The 23,330-nt window shown below is 42.0% G+C and overlaps 1 protein-coding gene across 3 annotated transcripts in view; it reads right to left on the bottom strand.

Moving 5' to 3' along the window:
- Kcnq1 (potassium channel, voltage gated KQT-like subfamily Q, member 1) overlaps nucleotides 1-23,330 on the bottom strand; it is a 331,994-nt gene that overhangs the window by 201,421 nt on the left and 107,243 nt on the right. For 2 of the 3 annotated variants that reach the window (XM_005384206.2, XM_013514209.1), the window contains exons 7-10: nucleotides 23,078-23,188; nucleotides 21,703-21,798; nucleotides 19,068-19,190; nucleotides 17,977-18,118 (exon numbers count right to left, since the gene is read on the bottom strand). In XM_005384206.2, coding sequence (XP_005384263.1) covers nucleotides 17,977-18,118; nucleotides 19,068-19,190; nucleotides 21,703-21,798; nucleotides 23,078-23,188 — 472 coding nt within the window. The remainder of the gene's footprint in view (nucleotides 1-17,976; nucleotides 18,119-19,067; nucleotides 19,191-21,702; nucleotides 21,799-23,077; nucleotides 23,189-23,330) is intronic. The other variant, XM_013514208.1, reaches the window with a different exon arrangement.

The following is a 23,330-nucleotide window of genomic DNA, read 5'->3' as shown; positions in this document are numbered from 1 at the left end:
AAATAGTCATAGTTTCTGAGACAGTAAAGAAATTTAATTCCTATCAAAATCCCAATGGCATTCTACACAAAAATTTAAAAAATCATAGCTAATGACTAAACCAAAATTTGGTTATTTATGAAAAAGTAATCAAAATTAGAACCCGTTAGCTAAAATGACTAAGAAAAACAGAAAAGTCGCAAATATCTAAATTACAACTGAAAGTGTCAACATTATAACCATTCTTACCAAAATGAAAGGAATTACAGGAGCATACACTGAGATTTTAACAAGTAAAATAGCTTAGATATGGAAAAGTTCCTAGAAACATGAATATTAGCTCAAAAAGGTATTGAAATTATAATCAGACATGTAACAAGTAAAAGGTTTAAATGAGGAACCAAATACTTCCTTAAGAAAACACTAGGATTATGGGCTTCTTTAAATTATACTAAATATTTAATGAGCACTAATTCTCAAACTCTTCCCAAAAGTTTGAGGAAAAAGGAATATTCTGCAACACATTCTGTGATCTCAAATTCAGACAAATGAACCACAAAAACAGTAAATAGGCAAACATCTTTGACAAAATACTAGTAACCCCGACTCAATAGCACATTAAAAGTACTACACGTCAAGACCAAATGGGAGTCACATTAGGAAAGTAAGAGTAGGTCATCATAAAAAATCATTGGATGACAAATCATCCTCAACTTTCTATAGGGTCGTATACTTAAGAAATCCATCATATGTTGAAAATGCATTTAGTACACCTACTGAAAACAGATTTGCAGCACAATGTTATCTCATGCCTAGATGGATCTGTCACTTAATGCTGCTGCCAAGCATCAGAATACTGTATCTCATATCTCCAGTGTAAAAAAAGAATCTAAACTCAAAGTACAATTTCTACTGGAGGTGTTTCACTTTCACATCATGATTAAGTCAAAAACGTACCTAGCTGAATCAGTGTAATTTATGGATCTTCTGTACAACTCATTAAAAGAATGGAGGACAGGCTCCCATAGCATCTCAATTGACACAGAAAGAGGCATTTGATAAAATTCAGGAGAGAAACACTCAAAAAATTAGTAATTGAAAGAAACTCAGAAGTTTCAAGGAAGGATGTACATATTCTGGGCAAAACTTACATATATTGAAAATGTACTTAGTATACCTAATTTACTGAACAGCTGTACAGTATGCTGTCAAGTTTTGCACATTAAATGTGCAAAAATTTGTAGCCCTAGAGATATGGTAAATGAATGAATAATCTCAAAACTGGAAAAGAAGGCATGATCATGTATATAGAAAATCTCGAAGTATCAAGAACTAGAGATAATAAAGGAATTCTGGCAGGGACCAGAACTATCCCGTATACAGCACCTATACAAACAGGATTAAAGATTAATTGAAAGGCTACAGTACATTCACACTAAGGTATAGAATAGCCTTAAAGAAAAAGAAGGAGCTCTGTGAGTGGATCATGTGTGGTTGGGAAACATGATACACATGAAAAGTAATATACAAAGGGGTATCTTTAGAATGTTTTTAATAAGAGGGAAATGACAAAATGATCACGTTTTTCCTACAAATTCACACATAAATTTGGAACTAGAAAGCAACGAATTTCTTTACTGACAAGTGTTGGTTGAGGGATTACGATGGAAGATGTATTGAGGGAAGCATGTTTCTCTCAGTAGACTCTTGTGTCATTTTGACTTTTAGAAGGTTGTTAATGTGCTGTATATTTTAAAAAGTTAAATTAACTCAACAAGATAAGGACCACTTCTGGAATGAGGATCTTTTCATGAACACAGGCTAAAAGCTGGGTGCCCTGAAGCATGCCTGGAGTCCCAGATACTCAGACTGCTGAAGCTGGAGGATTGCTTAAGCCCAGGCATTTGACACTAGCCTGGGAAACATACTGTAACCCCGTCACTATAATCAAACACACATACACAGCTTTAAAAGCAAAGATAAAACTGGGTGAGACTGTTTAAAACAACCATTTGAGAACTCTGGAAAATACAGAAAAGCACTTTACAATTTGAAAAGTGTTTATTCAAGGAAAAAGTACTGCTAAATCTTTGTACAAACTTCAAGGTCTGTAACGATTTCACTTGGGAACGCCTGCCCCCACTGAGCTCAGTGGCGCAGTGGCCTTGAGGACCAACATCTCTATTGCTGTCAAAGAGTTCTAACATGTTTTTCTGCTCCATAGAAAATTTCATGCCCTACATCAAACAAGACTGATCTCAGTTGCGTATCAGTCGAAAAAGCCACCATCAAAGCAATCCGATATTCCAGTACTGGTTAAGGCAAACAACAGACCAGCAAAAACTTTCAAAGAGATTTTTGGAGATACAGAAGATTTCACATGCTTTCAAATGAGATCCGAGGTGTTCTCTGTTATCTACTTAATCCTGGATGACTGTGAGACCCTCTGCAAGTAGACAGTAAAACAAAGGACCAGAGTTATAAAGTGCCTGGACATTGAATAAATGTCCCAGTCCACATACAGATCCTCTCTGTAAAGGGTAAAAGATTACCAGATAAGAGACTTAAAGCCTCTGACTAATCTTGGCCTGACCAGGCAGTTGTGCTGATCAAGGGATGACACCAAAGGAGCAAGGCTTCAAAAACAAAGATAATTTTTAAGAACAAAACTGAGCAGATACATTACCAGCCATATACTTTAGAAGAATGTAGGAATGTCGTAAACAAGTAAAAAAAAAAACCAGTAACAGCTGTGAGAAAGGGCAAAAAATATTTATGTGACATTAAAACAAATAACAGTGTAGCCCTTAACCAAAGATAAAGAGCAGTGAAGAGATGATGTCGGATGTGGTCTAGGTGCTAGTCTTAGAATATTTTTCAAAATAAGCATGACAAATATGTTTAGAAAATTAAAGCAAACATCTTTAAAGAATGAAAGAAAGCGTAATGGCACTGATTCATTAAATAGAGTAATAATATATGTAAACTACATTTTTAAAATTAAAAAGTTGTCAGTTGCAAATTGCAGTAACTTCAGTGAAAATCTCACCAGGAGAACCAAATAGTAAATCTGAACTTGCTTTAGAAGGAAAATTAGTGATTTTTCAATACAGATCTATAAATATGATTCAGTCTTCAGTACAGAAAGAAAAGTAATAAAAGAAAATGAACAGAGTCTCAGAGACCTGCTGGATACCATAACAGTATATGAAACAGTGAACATGTAGGTAATAAAGAAGTAGGGATGTATATGTAAATGAGTCTCTAGAAAGAAATGAGAGAAGGGATTACAATATTTGAAGAGAATTTAACTTGGAGCAGATTGTTTTCATTTAAGATGCTTATTATAACTTTCAAATTACACTGCTAAGAAAATAGCAAGTAGGGGGAAAACAGAGCAAAGTTATTAGAATAACAGTAGAACATACCTGTTCAATGCACAGAATGCAACAAAGAAGGAATAGGGCAACAAAAACGCCATACAACAAATAGAAGTTATAAAAATAGAGAAGATATGAATCCTACCACTTCAATAATTATATTTCTATAATCTAGTGCTCAAAAAAGCAACTGTCACACTGCCTAAAAAAGAGGATTCAAGTACATTCTTTCTACAATATATGCAGCCTGACTGAAACACAGAAATAGTTTAAAAGTGAAAGATAGTAAAAAGGACATGGAAGGAGTAAATGTGCAGTAATGTAAGAACCCCAGAGTGGCTCTCCTAAAATCAGAGAAAGCAAATTTTTGAGATAAATTTTGAGCCAAACATGGTTGTACATTCCTGTAATCTCAGCAGTCTTGGAGGCAGAGGTTGGAATATCACAAATCTGAGTTCAGCCTGGGCAACTCAGCAACTTAGCAATACTCCATCTCAAAAATCAATAAGAAGGGCAGGGAGGGGCTGGGGATTTAGCTCAGCGGCAAAAGCGCCTGCCTGGCAAGCGCAAGGTCGTGAGTTCGGTTCCTGGTACTGGAGAAAAACAAACAAAAAAAAAAAAAAAAAGAAGGGCAGGGAATATAGCTCAGTGCATAGGCCCTGAGTTCAAACCCCAGTATGGAGGGAAAAAAAAACTTACTGGAGACAGTAAGGGATATTTTATAATAAGCAAAGAGTCAATTTAACAGGCAGAAAAACAATTATAAATAAAAACTTTAAAGAAAAAATTTATGCAGCTAATGAGAGCCCTACAATGTGTAAAAGAAAAAACTGAACTGAATATATAATTCAAAAATAAGTCAATTCTATAGCAATATTGTTCTAAAAATTATAGTTTTGCTGATTTTCTGGCTTGTTCAATTATTCATCCTGCTATTAATATTCTTCTTAATTATTAGTAGTACTGCTATTATTAATATTGCTTTTACAGTATTACCAGCTGCTACTGCTGAATGTGATAATAGCACATGAAGCTATACAGCACTGTGCTGAATGCCCTACCCTGTTCTGTTATCAGGGGACCCAGGGTGGAGTTCACTTTTCAACACAAGAAATAGAACACATAAAGCCATAAGATAAATAACTCAAAGTCAAAAAAGCTGTCAACCAAATATCTCAGGAGCACCCTTAACATGAAAACAAAAATCAAAACAGAATGCTTTGGTAACAAACGTCCTTTATAACAAATACTAAAGGAACTTCTTTAGGCAGATTTAGATCTGGGGAGAGTCCAGTTCCTAGTTCATAGATGGTTGTCTTCTTGTATCTTTATTAGATGGAACATGGATCTCCCTGAGATTTCTTTTATCCTACTCACCTCCTAAAGGCTGTATCTCTTACTAACATAACAGATGAGAATTTCAGTGTACAGATTCTGAGGGAACATATTCACCCTATACTAAGTATCCACAGCATGAAAGATACAGGAAAGCATTTGATAAAGCTTAACTCAGACCACTCAGCATTCTAGGAATAGAACTGATAATTTTTAACTTGATAAAAGTTTATTTATTAAAAACCACAGTGAATATTATACTTATTTGTAAAAGACAGTATTTTTCCATAAGATCAAGAATAGGTCCTGGAGGCCTGTCTTGCGACTTCTGTTCAGCATTGTCAGGCAGGAAAGAGAGACAAATGGAACTAGATTGGAAAGAAAGAAGATAAACTCTAACTGCAGATAACATGAAAATTCCAAGAAGTTCCCCTAAAATGTATTCTCACAAATAAACAAGTCAAGCATGTTTTCAGGATACAAGATTAACACAGAAAAATCAATTCCTTTTCTTTTTTTTTATGACTCTGTTCTGTGGGAGCAAAGGATCCCACATGCTGATTGCCAGAGCTTGATCTTCCACCCTATCTTGATGTTTAGAGCTGTATATCCCACTGCTTCCTAGATGGTCCCTCTGGGGATTCAGGCCGGATTAAGGCCAGGGCAGTAGCCCCAGCAAGAATGAATAAGCATTAGGCTTTGACAGATTCCAGGCAATGGTCATTTTTCCTGAATGTCTGAGTCTTAGCACACGGACACCTCAAGAAAAATCAATTATATTTCTATATACTGGCAGAGAACAGTCTAAAAATTAAATTAAGAAAATAATTCAATTTACATCATTATCAAAAAGAACAAATCACAAGAGTACAGATGTACTTAATGCCATGAAACTGTATACTTAAAATTATTTATATGGTAAATTGTATTTTGTTGTTCTTTTACCATAGTAAAAAAACAGCTCTTAGAAAGAAAATTTTTAAAAAGCAGTGAAAAATTTATACTGTGAAAATTGCAAGACATTTTTGAAGGAAAATTATTTAGATCTCTGAAGAAAAGATGTAAATAGTGATCTCAGGTTCATGAATTGCAAGACAATATTGTTAAAATGGCAGTAGTTTTCAAATTGATCTATACAGATTCAACACAATCCTTATCAGAACCTTAGCTGGCTCCTTTGTAGAGTAGCAGCTGTTATTAAAATTCATATGTAAGTTCAAGTGAATCAGAATAGCCAAAATAATTTTGAAAAAAAAAAAAAGGCTAGAAGAGTCACATTTCCTCGGTTCCAGACTTTCTACAAAGTGACAATATTCAAGGCAATGTGATCAAGGCATCAGATAGACTAAGAGAAAGGGGGAAGAATGTTAAGTCTGAAAATGAAGTCATGTATCTACGGTCAGCTGAATTTTTCCAAAGTATGAAGAGAATGCATAAGAGCAAAGAATATTACTTTGAACAGACAGTTCTGGGACAACTGGATATCTGCATCAAAAAATGAATTGGGTTCTTTCTCACTCTGTATAGAAAAACTGAAAATGATTGAAGACCTAAATATAACAGATAAAGCCACAGAATTCTTAGAAGAAGACATAGGAGCAACTCTGTGTAATCATCTGGCAAAGGATTCTTAGATATATCACTAAAAGCACAAGAAACAAAAGAAAAAATAGATTTATTGGACTTCGTTGAAATTTAAGCTTGTCTTTTAAAGAACATTATAAAGAAACTAAAAAGGCAATACACATATGAGATAATGTACTTGCATATCATTTATTGACAGGAAACAGTTAAGTATATAAAGAACTTTTATACTTCAAAAACAAAAAATCTACAATTTAAAAAATGGATGAAAAATCTGAATTGACATTTCCTCAATGAAAATATACAAATGGTCTTTAGGCAAACAAAAGATGTTCACCATCATTAGTCAGAGGGAAATTCAAATCAAAACCACAAGAAGATACCATTTAATACCTTCTAAAATGATTATTTTAAAAGAACAGAAGTGTTAGTGAAAATATGGAGAAATTATGCAATGTTCACACATTGCCAGTTGTACTGTAAAATGCAGTACCCCATGCTGGAAGACAGTTTCTCAGTTCCTTCAAAATCAAAATATAGGCACTGGGGATTTAGCTCAGTGGCACAGCACAAGGTCATGAGTTCGATTCCTGGTACCAGAAAAAAAAAACCCCAAAAGTCAAAATATATGTTCTTGCAAAAACTTGTACAGAAATATTCACATTAGCATTATTAATATTCAAAAGGTTAAACAACCAAAATGCTCATCAATTAACAAATGGATGAAGAAAATATTCATACAATAGAATAATACTCAGCCATAAAGGAATGAAGTACTGATATATCCTACAATTTTGATGAACCTTGAAAACATGCTAAGAGAAAGAAGCTAGACACAAAAGACCAGATAGCATATGATTGATCTTTTATAATACATATAGAACATGCCATGAGTGATGGTTAAATCAATACAAACTCTCACCAGGTATAAAACTGAGTAAACTCTTGATACAGACTTGAATACAGTATTGATACAGTGTTTCTAGAGCACTATGCTGAGTTAAAAGAGCCATGTTTGAAAAATATCATGTATTTGATTCCATTTATATAGCATCCTTTAAAAGGCAAAACTATAGAATTAGAGAAAAGATCAGTGGTCCACAGGGGTAAGGAGGGAAGTGGGTGTGGCTATAAAAGGGCAACACTATAGATCCTTGCGACAAAGAAATGTTCTCTCTCTCTCTCTTCCTCTCCTCTCCCCTCTCTCTTCCTCTCCTCTCCTCTCCTCTCCTCTCCTCTCCTCTCCTGTCTCTCTCTTAAAGAACTACCTGAGTTCGTTCATCTACTGCAAGGTAAAATATAGTATCTGTACAATGGCAAAGGAAGGCAGTGCCTCAACTGAGTGATCAAGTAGCATTGCCATTGAGGAGCTGATGGCACGTGCGTTAGGGCAAGGTACCCTGAGAAAAACAGTACATCACTTATGGAATGCTACATCTGGGAAGACAGTCTGAATCTAATGAAGAAACATCAGATTAAAATCCCTCATGTGGCAGGACTGTATCTTTCAAAACTCTTATGTCATAAAAGACAATGAGACACTGGAAATGCCTAGCTTCAAGGAGTTGGAAGAGACAAAAAGCAATACTAAACATGGACTATGCTGGGCGTGGGGGTACACTCCTGTAATGCCAGCACTCAGGAGGCTGAGGCAGGAGAATCATTGTGAGTTCAAGACCAGCCTGGGCTACAAAGTGAGCTCAAGGCTAGCCTGAACTGCATAGTGAGACCCTGTCTCAAAAAGGAAAAAAAAAAGTTAAAGATGGACTGGATCTTGCAGTGAAGGAGAAAAAACAGTTGCACCAAAAGACACTGTTGTGTCGATGGACAAAGGTGAAAAATAAACATTATGCCAAAGGATTATGTGGATGTTTAACTACAAAGGTTGGTAACTGTACTATCACTTTTATAGGGAATATCTTTATTTTTATGAAATACACAGCAAAATATTCAGAACTAAAGGGCTGTAGCGTATGCAACTCTTTAAATGTCACCAAAAAAGTGCACACTTAGAAAATAATTTAAAGAATAAAGCAATGAGGCAAAATGTTCACAGTGAATCCGTAAACCTTTGTGAAGTGTATTAAAGTGTCATATCTCACTGTTGCAATTTTTCTATAGTTCAGAATTACTTCCAAATAAATTTTTTTTGTATAAAATCAACAACAAACCTGAGGTTACTTGGTTCAGGGCTTACAACTGGGGACAATTTGGCCCACCAGGGGAGCATTTAGGAATATGTGGAGATATTTCTGGTTGTCATAAGTGAGGGCATCATGCTGCTGGGACCCAGCAGAGGCCAGAGACGCTGCTAAATATCCTGCACACTCCTTTGACAAAGAGTTATCTGGTGCCAAATGTCAATGGTTTCACAGTGGAGAAGCCCTGCCCCACTTGGCTAACAAGATGGAAAATTGGCCTGCCAATTCCAGTTGGCAGGGATGCCGGGAAGGGGAACCCTGCCTGTGGAAATGCGAGGTCAGACAGCACTTTAAAAAAAAAAAAGCAATGTGGCTACAGCCGTTGAAACTAATAATAATGCACCCATTCCTGTGTTATGGCCTGAATTATGTCTACCCAAAACTTGTAAGCTGAAACCCTAGCCCTGAATGTCTATCTCAGACTATAACCAAAAGTACACAGGACCTTTAAAGATATGATAAGTTTAAATGGGGCCAATCTGATTCATGCCCTTATAAGAGGAAATTTGGACACATAGGATCATCAGTGGTGTGTAAAAAAAGGCAGGGAAGAGAAGAGAGAAGGAAGTCACAGGGCTAAGTAGTCATTTGTCACTCAGAAGAGGCCTTAGGAGAAACTAATACTGCTGACACCTTGAAGTCAGAATTCTGACATCCAGATTTCTGACAAATAAACTTCTGTTTTTTATGCTTCCCAGTCAGGTATTTTCTTACAGAAGACCTAGAGAACAAATACATCCTGGAGAGTCACCACAGAGAAATAACTGAAAGAGTTAAAGTCATCACATGACAGTGAAACACAAATCTCCATGTTCACAGGAGCACAATTTACAATACCTAAATCTTGGATATGGCCTATGCCCATGAACAGATAGATGGATTAGGAAAATACACTTATTTATATACAACAGAGTACTACTCTGCCATAAAGAAGGATCAACTTGGGGCATTTGTAGGTAAATGGATGCACTTTGAGAACATAATATTAAGTGAAATAAATCAGACACCTAAGCATAAATATAGATGGTTTCTCTTATATAGGAAACGCAAATATAAATAAAAAGTCACATAAAAGATCTTGAGCAGTATGAAGATCTTGAAATGGGACAGTGAATAAGAAATGGAAGAAGAGAGAAAGAGAAAAAAAAGAAAAAATGGAAATAGACTTACAAATGGGAAGGATACTGAGTGATGGAAGAATCAGGTAGGAGTGGGAAAGGCAGGAGACAAAAATGTGCTATGCACGTATAACAACTCCCCAAAATAAAGATAATCATTAGGTACCACAAACATGTACTACTGATAAATAAATAGCACGAATGAAAAATAAATAAATAAAGGTACCTGTACACAGGAATGTAGATTCATGGAAAGTTTTTAGAAAATTGGCCTAAACCTGAAATAAAGTGTTTCTTAAGCAATTAAGAACACCCTGGTACATACACACAAGGGGACTTAATCAGAGAATATAATTTTAGAGTGAAATACAACAAAGTAAAGTTGAAACAGCAGCCTTGGGGGGAGTTTAGCGTAATTAACCGCATACGCAAGGTGCAGAATAATATATATGATGTGATCCTGTGAGCTTGAAAACCAACGATAATATCCCATTATATCATGTATATTTTATTTCATTGTATGTTGTGTGAGCCTTAGGAAAACTATGGAAGAATAAGTCCTTGTTTATTAATATTGGTAACAGAAGGTCGGGGGAAAACGTAATCCAACAGAAGGCTATTCCAAAATATATACACTATACTCATCTTCAAGTTAGAATTGTAAATATTAGCAAGTAAAAAAAATTTAAGAAAGCTCAAAAGAACAGCCCCTAGCTTTGTGGCATGAAAAGCAAAGAGGAGTCAGGTCAATGTGGAGCTGGTTGGCAGGAGAAGAGCAAGCTTGTGTTGAAAGACACGAGGGTCAAGTTAGCAGGAGACTTGTGTACAGGATAGACACTCCCATGCTGCAGCTCATTTGGGAAAAACAGCAATGCTAGGAGTGGACATCTTGAATCCTAACTTCACAGATATGAAAATGGAGGCACAGAGGGGACAGTAGCCAGACCATGGTCACAAAGGAATAAATGGCAAAGCTAGTCCATGACCCTAAAAAGCTTGTCTCCAGGTGATGCTCTGGATGCTCCATGAATTTGCCATTCAACTATTAGAAATGTGTTTTAAAAAGAAATGAATTCTCTTGTTTCCAAATTGGCAGATATGTTAGACTGAAAAAAACCAGTTGGCCCAGAGCATAATAATACAATAAATAGGTACTGATGTATGTTCAATCTATTTCTATATATGTTTTATCTGTGTATACATTTAAAACTGTGTGTCCTACAAATAGAAAAGTATCTTCTTAATTTAGGTCTGTGGAACAGTTTGTATTCTATATAAGTTGAATATTGTATATAAGTTGAATATTTGTATTCTATATAAGTTGAATATTGTATTCTATATAAGTTGAAAATAATGATCTTTTTATACTTGGACACAAAGGGAATCTTCATTTTAAAAAACGGGAGATTTCACAGGCTACATCCTTTCATTATAAGCCTATTAAATTAGAAATAAATAACAGTGATACAAATTTATTGCTTAAAACTTAAGAAAGCACTTATTAAAAGAATTCTAGATTAAAGAGAAAAATCAAAACAAAATAAAAACTATCAAAATAGCAATGAAATGGGACATATTTCATACTGTTTTATATGTCACAGCTAAACCTGCAATGAGAGGAAAATTTATAGTCTTTAAAATGCCTTTCAGTAGAAAGACTTTAAACTAAGTATTGCCCTTAATTAAATAAAAAGAAAACAAAATAAAGATAACAAGCAAAATGAAATGAATAGATATATAAACCAAAATTGATTAAATAGAAAACAAAATAACACAAAGGTAGAAAATAAAGCAATAAATAGAATAGATAAATCTCTTATGAGCTTCACTAAGAAAAAGGAGAAAAACTATAAAAGTTCAGTCAAGAAAAAAGATGACAGAGAACATAAATTTGCTAAAGAGAAAAATTAGTTGCTACCAAGTGGCAACACAGTGGAAACTCTTGAAGAAATTAAATAGCAATTAATAAATTACCCCAAAACATGCAGTAAACTAATTTAGAACAAATTACCATAGAACAGACCAAGAGATTGATGTTCTGTGTCAGGCCCATATGATTGTACAACTTGGTTCTATTTATCCTTTTAAGCAAAAGTCACTTTGGTGTCCTTCAAACTATTTCAGAGCATAGGACAAGGTAGACATCTTTTATTTGCAGAACGTTGTTATTACCACATGTCTGAGGGCAGATTACATACTCTACTGACCCAGATGTGCTATTATTTCCAAAATCAGATCTCAGGGATGTTCTTTCTGGTTTTGAGGAGGCAGTTACACAGTTTCCATGACTGATTAATACATATGTTGTATCTTGCTTAAGCAGAGTTTTACGGGTGGGTATGTCAGTACTTGCAATGTTTTGCTATTTAACAGTTGCATATATCAGTATCCTGATGATAAATCATTTTGAAAATATGTATGTGTTGAATAAATTTCTATAGGAAATTGAAAGTCATATGCATCTCCAGTTTTTACTGGAATGTTCTTACCGGTGTCTGCTGAGATTGCACGTGTTTACCCTTCCAACGTCCATGGCAGGGGCTGAGAGTTTTCCTGTCCCCTCCCTTATAGAGTATCACCAGCCTCTTTTATACTTAATAATCAGGTAAGTAAAAAAAAAAATCATTGCTTTAATTTGGATGCCTTTTATCACAATTGAAGTTGATCAGCATCTTTTCATCCTGAAGAATCACTGGCATTCCTTTTTAATAAACTGTTTCTATATCCTTTCATTGTCTTAATATAGAAAACTTTTTTATATAATGATGAAATTAGCCCTATGTCTAAAATACGAGAGACAACTATTTCTCCATGTTATCATATTTAAAAATTATTTTTGTAATTTTGCTATCCAAAATATTTTTATTTTACATCTTCTTTTAATGGCTTTATTGAAGTATAATTGACATATAATAAACTGCATGTTTAAATTATACAATGTTTAAATTGTACAACCATTGACATAGATGAAATCACTCTCACAATTAAGATGAGCATATCCATTGCCTGCAAAAGTTTCCTTTGGCCCTTCCAGACTTCCTCTCCTATCACTGTCCCCAATCTAATGTAAGCACGACTTTTTTGTCAATCTAGAGTTGTCTTTATTTTCTAGAGTTTTATATCAATAGTTACGGGGCTGGGGATATAGCTCAGTAGCATAAGCACCTGCCTGGCAAGTGCAAGGTCCTGAGTTCGACTCCTGGTACAAAAAAAAAAGTATCAATATATCAATAGATTAAGACAGTCTTTACTCCTTTATGTCTAGCTTCTTTCACTCACCATAATGATATTGTGGTTCATCCATGTTGTAAGTATATTAGTAGCTCATTCCTTTGTATTTCAGGAGCATTATTCCGTTATAGGGGAACATCAGAACTTTTAAAAAATCTATTCAATTGCTGATGTCATTTGGGTTACTTCCAGTTTTTGGTTTCCAGTTTTCACACCATCTGTAAGTGTTGGTATGTGCCTATATCCTTATTTCTCCTTGCTAAATACCTAGGAGGAAAACAGCTGGATAATTTGGTGGGTATATATAAAATGCTAAACTGTTTTCCAAAGCAGTTACACCAATTAGGGTTTTCCTTTTCCACCCAGGTTATGTAGAATTCTAGCTCCTCTGTGTCCTCATCAACACTTGGTCTTATCAAATTCCTTAATTTTAGATACTAATAATTGTGTAGTAGTAGCTAATGAAGTTGAGCATGTTTTTGTGTGAGCAGCTTTTCCACATATATTTTCTTTGCTGAAGGGTTTATTTACATCATGTGTTCCTTTGTATAACTTGCTATTTATATTATTATTCAGTTTTAAGTGTCCTTTATATTCTGGATATAAATCCTTTATAGATACATGCTTTTAAAATATTTTTTCTCAGTCTCTGGTTTGTCTTTTCATTCTCATAATGGTTTCTTTTAAAGAGAATGTTTTAATTCTGATAAGTCCAAATGATCAATTTGCTCCTATTATGGCTTGTGTTTTTTTTTTTATGTCATAGAAATCCTTAGCTATTCTATGTTTTCTTCTATAAGTTCTACAGTCTTAGGCTTTGAATTTAATTGTGACAAATTTTGCATTCATTTTTTTGGGTAGGATGTGGATCAAACTTCATTTTTTGGCATGTTTATCCAATTGCTCCAAGACCATTGTTTTAAAAGACTTTTCCACCAAATTACCTTTAGGTCTGGATTAAGTATGAGCAATGTGTAACTATGTAGGTCTCTCTGGACTCTTGTTTTGCCTCACTGATCTCTTTGCTTATCTCTATCCTAGTACCACACTGATATTGTTACTCTGCCAACACTGTGATAATTTTCAAACCTGCTTTGGTATTCTAAGGTCATTTTATGCTGAATTTTTGACTGGTTTTACATTCAGTTTAAAGATCAATATTGGGTCTTGTGATCTGTGAACATGGTATGTCTCTCCATTTATTTTGATATTTCGCTCAGCAAGGTTTTGTAGGTTTCAGTATGCAGTTCTTTCATATTTTTTATCAGTTATACATTTCATATCTCCAATGCTACTGTGCTGTTTTTAAAAAATTTAAATTCCAGGTTATTTGCCACTATAATTTAGAAACATAAGTGAATTTTGCAGTTTGATCTTATATCTTCCCCTTTAAAAAACTCACACATTAGCTCTAATGGTCATCTTATATATGCATCAGATTTTCTACATAGATACCCAGGAAATCTAAAAAATACAGTTGTACTTCTTTTTCTACCTAATGTCTAAAATTTCTTTCCCTTGCTTTATTCTATTGGCAAGAACCTCCAGTTTCATGGTGACTAGAAATGCTAGGAATAGACATTCCTGTTGCACGCCTGATCTCATGGGTAAAGTAGTTTGTGTTTCTTCATTTAGTATGTTAACTATAGGTTTTGTCAAAAACCTGTATGAAGCTAAGGAAGCTGTGTTATCATGGCACTGACCTCCACATATGATAGAAAACATAAACCCTCAAATTTAGGAATCAGAATCACAAACAAGTGTAGGCAACAAAAATAGCCCACCTCCATGACACACTGAAATGAAACTACTACACATCGAAGCTACAGGCAAATTTTCATAGTCCATAGAGGTCACTTAGGAAGGGATGATCATTATTGAACTACCTGCAGAAGCCAGGAGAAAGGGGAATTACATCTGCAGAATGCTCAGAGAAAATAAACATAGAAACCTGTAACTTTCCCCCAATCAAACCATCACCTATGAGCAAGGGCAAAATTTAAAAAATGCAGCCAGGCTAAAATTGAATATACAGCCTCAAAGACCTCGGGGAAGGCACCCTGGGCCTCAGTGAGGAGGCAATCAAGTGCAATTAAGAAGGGAAATTGCAAATCTGTGAACTAATGTAAGCAAGTCTTAATCTTATGCAGCACTGACACTAAGAATAACTAATTCAGAAGATGTTCTAAGAAGACAAAACTGGCCCAATAGACAGCTGGGCAAGAGGACTCAAAGCCTACCAAAGTCCCAGTGAGACTCAGAAGGTAGTAGGCCAGCTAGAGATCGTGGCTTGGTGAAGTGAGCCGATAGAATAGATTAGCTGGGTGTGATAGTGCATGCCTGTAATCCCCACACTCAGGAGACTGAGTCAGAAGGATTGCCATGAGTTCAAGGCCACCCTAGGCCACATAGTGAGTTCAAGCCCATCCTGAACTACATAGTGAGACCCTATCTCAAAAAACAAAACAATCCTGTGGGAAGCACCAAAATACATAGCTCTGACACACAACCTAGAGATAAGGAACCAAAGTATGAGGCTCAGTTTGTCCAGGTGAGTATACCAGGTGAGCAGGAGCATTGAGGGTGTACAAAACCGCACCCTGTTGTTCCAGGCTCATAGGCAGAGCTTAGGAACACAAGTGGGGACAAACACTGGGGACTGCATGTGATACACCCAATACACCCCCTAGGCAGGATGTCCCACTAAGCACACAGTGAGTGTGCAGGATCCCTGGAAGCAGCAGCAGCTAGAACATGAGTGTCAGGAACCCTTGGCCTGAGTATGGACAATGGTACCTCATCCTTGCAAGTCCCTGGCCTTGCCCTCAACTTCTGCCTCTGCATAGCTGGAGACCCAGGCCCTTGGTGCTGGCAAGCGCAGGGACATATGGCCTGGTTTCCCACAAATCTTCTGTAATGGGCAGTACTATACTTTACTGCAGGGAAACCGGGTCTGGCTGGGTCCCTCTATGCTCTTGCTCTGAACTCCTGATGGCTCTACTCCCTGCCTTGGCCAGAAGTGGCAGAGGCCCTGCTGTGGTAGAGGGAACAGATTCTCTGCAGGATCTGACACCTTACCTTTGCTGTACGTTGGTCTAGTTTCTGATGGCCCTGCATAGGGACACTGCCCCTCACTTGACTCCGCAAAGGTCTATGGACTCACAGCTGCACAGGCCTCTTGGGTGAGCCCAGCGGTGTGTCTTGGGAGGTCTTCCATGGTCCTGGGCCTCTGTTTCTTCATTTGTAAGTTGGGCCCATGCTACCGTCCACTCTGTCCCACTGCTGCACGAGCAGCACCCTGTGTATGAGCCAGAAGGCCAGGTGTAGGAGGGCAGTATGTGCTGTGCAGTTGGGTGACCTATACCAAGATTGGGGTGGCCTCTGCCCAACTTGCCCAGTCCTTGCACCCAGAAAGCATATGCCAGACGAGGTTTGGCTCTGGCAGTGGAAGTGCGTATGGCTGCCTGGGCCCTGCCTCATGGGAGCAGGGACTGTGAAGCTTTCCCAGTGATGGCATCTGTCCTGGGATTAGCACTCTGTCTCTCCATGTCAGGGCTTTCCAAGAGTCTCCCAAGTAAGGAAGACACAGGCGTATCGGGTAACCCACAGGGCAGAGGCAACTCCTGGTCTCTGGGGCCCCGGCCAATACCTCACGCTCCAAAATCTAATGGCTCTGGTTTAGGCTGACTTATTATGTTAGCAGGAGAGAAAAAACCTTGATGTGGGAGCCTTCTACAAAAGGCGCCTGCCCTCCTCTGTACTTGTACCTCATTAACATGCTGCAGACATCACTGACGACTTAATAACACGAAACGGGCTGAATGCACGGCCTCAGCTTGGGCAGCCCCATGCTCAGCAAACACAGAGTGAGGCTTCTCCAAGGCAGGCACACAAGCTGCATCCCGAGCTTCCTCTGGTCATGCCCAACCTGCCTATTAGCATTCCCAGAAAGCCCCCATTTGCATCCAGACAATGGTCCTACCCCCGGAAGCCAGAGCTGTGGGGGCAATGGGCATTTGTTGGCACAATTACCCTTTGTGCCCGCTCCAGTGGGCAGGCAGGGAGCATGTCCCAGTGGTGCATCATGATGTGTCCAAGTCTGAGCCAAATCCCATGCCATCTGATGAGGCCACAGGGAGGCTGGTTCCCAGTGGAGGGGCACTCAGGCTTGGGCTTGACAAATAAGATGCCCAACACAGCCTCACGAAGCAGGGAACAACCACAGCCCCTTTCTGGAACACTGCCCGCCCTTCTGCCAAGATGCAGTGGTGGGGACAATGACCAAAGAAAGGACAACAGTCAGCTGTCCTGGAATAAGCTGGAGCTTGGTGTGCCAGGTCTCAGTACCTGTGAGCACAGGAGATCACCCTATGCTGCAACCCCAGTGCTTTCCCTCTCCATCATGGCCAGAAATCTGTGGTTCTCAGACTGGCACAGCCCATAGAGCTGCCTAATACACAACCCTGACCTTCTAAATGCTCTGCAGAATTGGGTTCCATGATGATAGAAACCTCCTGCGTGCTCCCTAAGTCTGTTTGGTAAGGGGAGACCTCCCTCTCCTGCCCTGATCTCTGACACAATCCAGTAACACAACAGGGACTTGCAGGGTCCCCATAGGCTGCCCTCCCTGTGTCTGGTCAGCCAGAAGCACTATGGGAAATGGCTAAGATTGGTGAAAGTGTGTAGCAGTCACTACCAACATGCCACACTGCTGCTGTGTGGCCTGGAGGTGTGTGCTGTGGGCTCCTAGCAACGCTTTCCCCACATCTAGGAAAGAGCCTCATTAGGTAGTACAACAGGGATAAAACTCTGCTGCAACCAGGACGTGGAACATGAAATGCTGGCACCACTGCTGTTTTGTCACCAGGTCCTACAGAGTGTAGGCTCCTCTCAACAGAATCTTTGGAGAGCCTCCTCCTCAGGAAAGACTCAGGGAAAGCAGCTAAAAAGTTTCCAGAAGTTTCTAGAAGGTTCCCCTTTCTGTCCATCCTCCATTAGTGGAGATTCCAGTCCAAGAAGAAACCTCATTCTTGTGCTCAGGTTCCCAAGAAAACAAGTGACTGTTATGTGCACTGTGGGGCCCTTGAGAAGTGCTAGATGGTTTGGTCCCGCCTCTCCCCACCCTACCGCACCAGAGAGATTGCTCACCAGGACTGTCATAGCCATCAACAGAGAAATGGTCTGGCCTCCGCTCTTCTGGGGGATCACACGTGATATGGGGAACTGTGAGCATCTTCTCTCCAGGGCTCACTCCGTTGTCCTTGTCGGGTTTGAACTTCTTTTTCTTTACCTAAAAAAAGTCACACAATAAGTTAGCTGTTCCTGGGCATCCTCTGCCGGGCCCTCTATTGGCCCCAGGGCACCCATAGCAGCCCTGGCCTGCCCTGTAGTATGTGCCTGCCAGGAGCCTAACTCGGCCCGAGTTCTAGCAGCCTTTGATGGGACAGGCTCTGGTGTGCCCACGCCATGCTGGTGCTACCAGGGCCTCACAGCCCACTGAGTGCAGGAAGATGGGGACCAGTAGACAGTTAATACAGTAGGTCGCACAGGGGAGTAGTGATGAGGCTGTGGCAACAGATAATGTAAGAGTGAACAGACTGGAGGCAGCCTCCTCCTTTGAGGAGGTCAGCTGGGGAAGGATGGGAGCACATTCTGCGGAAGTCAGGAAGAACGTTCTGGCAGAGAAACAATAGATATAATGACTCCACCAGCAGCTAGAAGCTGCCTCTTTGAGGAAGGTATGGGCGGAGCCAGGAAGGGCGTAATCCAAGCCTTCATTCCTCGCCCCAGCCAAACCGTAAGACCCCTGGCCAAAGACTGTGGGAATCTCTCCATTTTGTGACCTTGAGACCCTCTTCTCTGAGCTGGTATACCACCACTGTCCCCCACTGGCACCTGGAAAGCGCAACACCAAGGGCCTTTCATGAGCCTGCTTTCTAGCAACTGACCAGAATCCAGCATACCCTGTTCCTGGGGCACTAGCTCTCCCATACTCCTGCCCCTGGAGTGGCCAGGCCTGCATGGCCCCAAGGGTAGGGACATTGGGATGACAGGGACCCAGCTGTGGGTATACAGCCCCAGAGTCCAAAATGGTGCTGACACTCTGATATGGACTACACCAAGCTGAAAGACTATAGTCAAAGGTACTGTGACACCCTGGCCATAATCTATGGCTCCATGGTCCCCCACCTGCTAAAAAGCAACCCATCCTGTTGGCAGGTGGGACTGGTTACCATTACCATGGCAGACTTCTTTGGTTTGGGGCTAGGGGAGAGCAGCGTGTGGCTCCGGGCAGGCTTCCGCACGTAGATCTTCCAGGTGGAAGAGTCGGGGTTCTCAGCAGCATAGCACCTCCATGCAGTCTGAAATTGGGCAGGAGGGGGGAGACTGTCACCCATAGAACTACACAGGGTCTCTTGAGGAAGTTGCAGCCCCACTCCCAATCCCAGGGCGTGGCAGGAGCCCCACTGCTACCTCCAGGCCCTCTGCCCTGACAATCAGGCTTGTGCCTCCCAGGTCCAGCAGCTCACTGGCTCACACACAGATGTCTACCCTTCATGGCTCAGGTGCCACAAAGGCCTCTGCCTGGGAGTCCTGATCCATCTCTCCACCCTTCACTTGCCTGAGCTCCTCCTATAGACCAGCCCTCAACCAGGCTCTGGACACACAAAGGTACACAGATCAGACACACATGGTGAGGGCAGGGTTCAGGCAAAGACCTGAACAACGGGACGCAATGGGTGGGGAAGGGCTGCTGAGGAGGGGTCACCTGAGACCGGTGTGGACACTGGGTAGGGTGTGGAGTGTCTTGAGGAACTGGAGGGGATGAGGCTGAGGGGCCAGAAAGCAGGAGTTCTAGTCCTTGTGGGGCACTCCAGTGCCATCGTGCAGCTATAGGGAGTCACAGATGTCCACGGGCGGAGCTTTTAGTCTATGGTCTAGAGCAGTGGTGGAGAACCTACGGCACACGTGCTGCAGTGGGCATGCAGAGCCTTCTCTGATGTCACAAGTTGTATAAGTTCTTTTTTCTAAAGTAAAACCTTAATACTGAGGTTTAACTGCAATGTTGGCACTCTGTGATAGTAAGTGGGTTTGGGGTTGCAGTTTGGGCACTCACTTTCTAAAAGGCCTGCCATCACTGTTCTAGAAGGACCCCTACAGCAGTCATCACAGGAGATGACTCAGAGGAGCAGACACCTTGGCAGGAAAGCAAGGGGAGCTGTGCAGCACCCAGGTGGCCAGGGCCCAGGGTCTCTTCTGAGGACACTGTGGTGGCCCTATCCTTGCCAGCCTTGTGACCTTGAGGAAGACAGCCACCTGGGGGAGGTCCCTACACACTGGTAGGACTCCTGCGTGCCACGCCACCCTTATGATGAATGCCTGGCACAGACGTGATAGCCATCCTCACTCTCACCCAGTGACCTGGGCGACTGGGAGGCCCCCAATGTCTACACATCCTATGTACATGCTGAGCCACCTCTGTGTCCCACCACCCAAAGCAGCCCGCACCCCTTTCCGGGCACCCCTTCCTGTGTGCCCCACAGCACTTACGCTGCCCACTGCTACCATGTCAGGCCCCAGCAATTCCTCCCATTGTGACCATGGTTTCTGAGGAAGCCCCTTGTTTGCAGGATGTGCTACTCCCATGGAAGAGGACTCATACGTGCCCCCTGCTGCGGACGCTCTGTCACAGTGAGGGTTTTATAGGCCTGATTTATGGTCTGTCCGAAAGGAGACACTATGGGGCCATAAAGCCAGGCCTGAGAAGGAGCACAAAGTCACGGCCCCTCCACTTTATGGTGGCTGCTATTTCCTTCCTGCTCAGCTCTAAGGTCCAGGCCCTAGACCGTTGGTTCTGGAAGGGCTTCAGAGGAACAGGGTGGAGACTCAAGCTGTGCCCACAACCACAGAGCCATGGCCCCTGACAGCCACCCACCCCTCACGGGGGCCCTGCCTGGGGCAGAGAGCCCTGCAAGGCGACCCCCACCCACCTCAGCCTGTCCATGCCTCAGACCTTTGCTTGAGGGGGAACTCAGCCCCAGGTGTCCAGGGAGCTTGCTCTGTGCATCTCAGCCACCACACTGGGAGGATAATCATGTCTGACTGGACACTGGCCCACTCAGCCTGACAATGCCTGTGCCTCAAGCCCCGCTCTCAGCCCCTCCTTGTCCCTGCCAGCAAAGAAGATTACAGGGACATGGTTTTTGAATGGCTCCTGAGCCCAAGTTTTCACTGACATTAAAATGGCATCCCAGCTCTCTGGTGTATTCCAGTGGGCCTGGGTGACAGCAGCACCCTGTGTGTCTCCAGCCACCTCCAAGGCTTCTCTTCCCTGGCATCCACCTCAGGTTCTGCCTTCCCTGACTCCCAGCCTATGACTCATGGGTGGCCTCTCACTGGGGAACAGGGGCCACTGCCCAAGCTAGGCCCTGCCCCTGGGGACAGTCACCTGGGCCTCCTTACCGCCTCCCTCCAAGACTCCACCCTTTGCTGAGCTGGGGAGGGGTGGAAGGAGAGACAACAGGGAGCAAGAAGCTGGAGCCCCAGGCTGCCAGGAGGTGACAGGGCCACACCAGGTCCTGGAGTGGCCACTGTCACCCCTTATCCCCAGTGCACAGGCAGTTTTGACAGGAGTTGCCATGGAAGGAGACAGGCCCTGTGCTTCCATACCCATCTGCTGCCCTAAAAGCAGATACTTCCCCAAGCGGGGTGCCTGTGCCATGGGAGGGCCACACAGTACAAAGACCTTGCATCCCACACGCTGGGTCAGTACAGAGGCCAAGGATGGTCCCAACTCCTGGATGGACACACGCGCTGGATGTGACAGTGGTGATGATGAAGGGAGGTGGCCAAAGCTGAGCATGCAGGGCACACCTGGATGAGTGATGCGGCGGCGGGGATCTGCCGGTTGAAGTGCTTCTGCCTCTGCTTCTGCTGGACTTTCAGGGCAAACCCAGAGCCAAGGATCCCCTGGGAGGGACAGAAATGAGGCTCACCACCACGCAGGCGGCTACTGGCCAGGGCCCAGGCACAGGACAAGGATGTGGGGGATGTGGCAGGTTCAGACTTTAGTTCTAAGAGGCCAAACTTGCCTGGGGTAGGAGGTGCTGGTCAGCCTACCTGTTTGGAGGGCAAAGCTCACACCTGGGGCCTATGGCAAGGGGCCTATGCCCCTTGCCTATGGTAAGTCTATTCCAGGGACCATGTTGGAGAGCAAAGTGGATGAGCCCATATGCAAGTGTCAGGGCTGGGATGACACACTGAGCTTGGGCTGGGAATCAGAAGCAGACCCAGCTGAGGTGGCGGCTGCTGTCACCATGTAGATGGCTGGTGCAGTGGCCAGGGTACTCTGTATCTAGGGAAGGGCCTGAGCCTCCCCCCACAGGCATGACATACATACTAGTACCAAACTTATGCCATATGATACACACACACATAAGATAAACATCAACACATGTAACATGTCTATACAGGCATGTGCATAGATATGCATATTATCTAGACATACCCTGTATACATGTGTGATGAATGTGTGTACACATAAATAACTCATGACACACATAAACACCCAATATAAATATACATGTGCAAATACATACACATGCATGACACATTCATGCACATGTATACACACAACATATACACATGCCACATTACATATATACATGCCACATTATATATGCATTACACAAATGTAATGCATATACAGACACCTGCACATGCATATATACTTGGTGTACACACACGTAGGACATGTATACAGTATACATACACAATAGCATGTACCACTTGCACACACATTGCACATACAGCTGACACATGCACTAGCACACTTGCATTCACACAGAGGACTATGTGCTCCTGCCCTCAGTCTGTGACTTCTGGAAGGGGCAGGAAGCAGACACTCTTGGCTATGGTGCAGGATGCCCACTCCTCTACCAGGCACAGTTCTGCTCTGCAGTAACATGGTGGCCACACTGGGCACCCCCACTGCCTGCACCTGTGTAGAGCCATGCCAGGCTGCTTCCCACCCTGTTACAAGGGACCCCAGGGACTGGGAGCAGGAGAGGAGTGTCCCAGGCCCAGTGACAGGTGGGGTCTGGAGGACAGGGCCTTTCTGAAGGCACATCCATCTTGGATCTCAGCGAGCCACCTCTGGGAATCTGTTCGCAGGGAAGGACCTGCTGCCCAGGGCCCCAGTCTGCTGGGAAGCAGGGGATATGACCGCACCCCCACCCTGGGCACCTACCGCTGGGAGTGCGAAGAAGGAGATGGCAAAGACAGAGAAGCAGGAGGCAATGGTCTTCCCAACCCAGGTCTGGGGAACCTTGTCGCCGTAGCCAATGGTGGTGACTGTGACCTGTGAGGGAGGGAGAGCGGTCAGCAGCGGGCCAGCCTAGAACTGTAAGAGGGCAGTTGCCTGGCCCCTATTCCCACCCTGAAGATGGCCACCAAGAGTCCCAACCACCAGGACAGCTGCTCTCCTACAGGTGCTGTGCAGT

Source organism: Chinchilla lanigera, unplaced genomic scaffold (assembly GCF_000276665.1).
Source record: "Chinchilla lanigera isolate Chin_1 unplaced genomic scaffold, ChiLan1.0 scaffold00021, whole genome shotgun sequence".
Lineage (NCBI taxonomy): Eukaryota > Metazoa > Chordata > Mammalia > Rodentia > Chinchillidae > Chinchilla > Chinchilla lanigera.
This window is presented reverse-complemented; position numbering and strand designations above follow the sequence as displayed.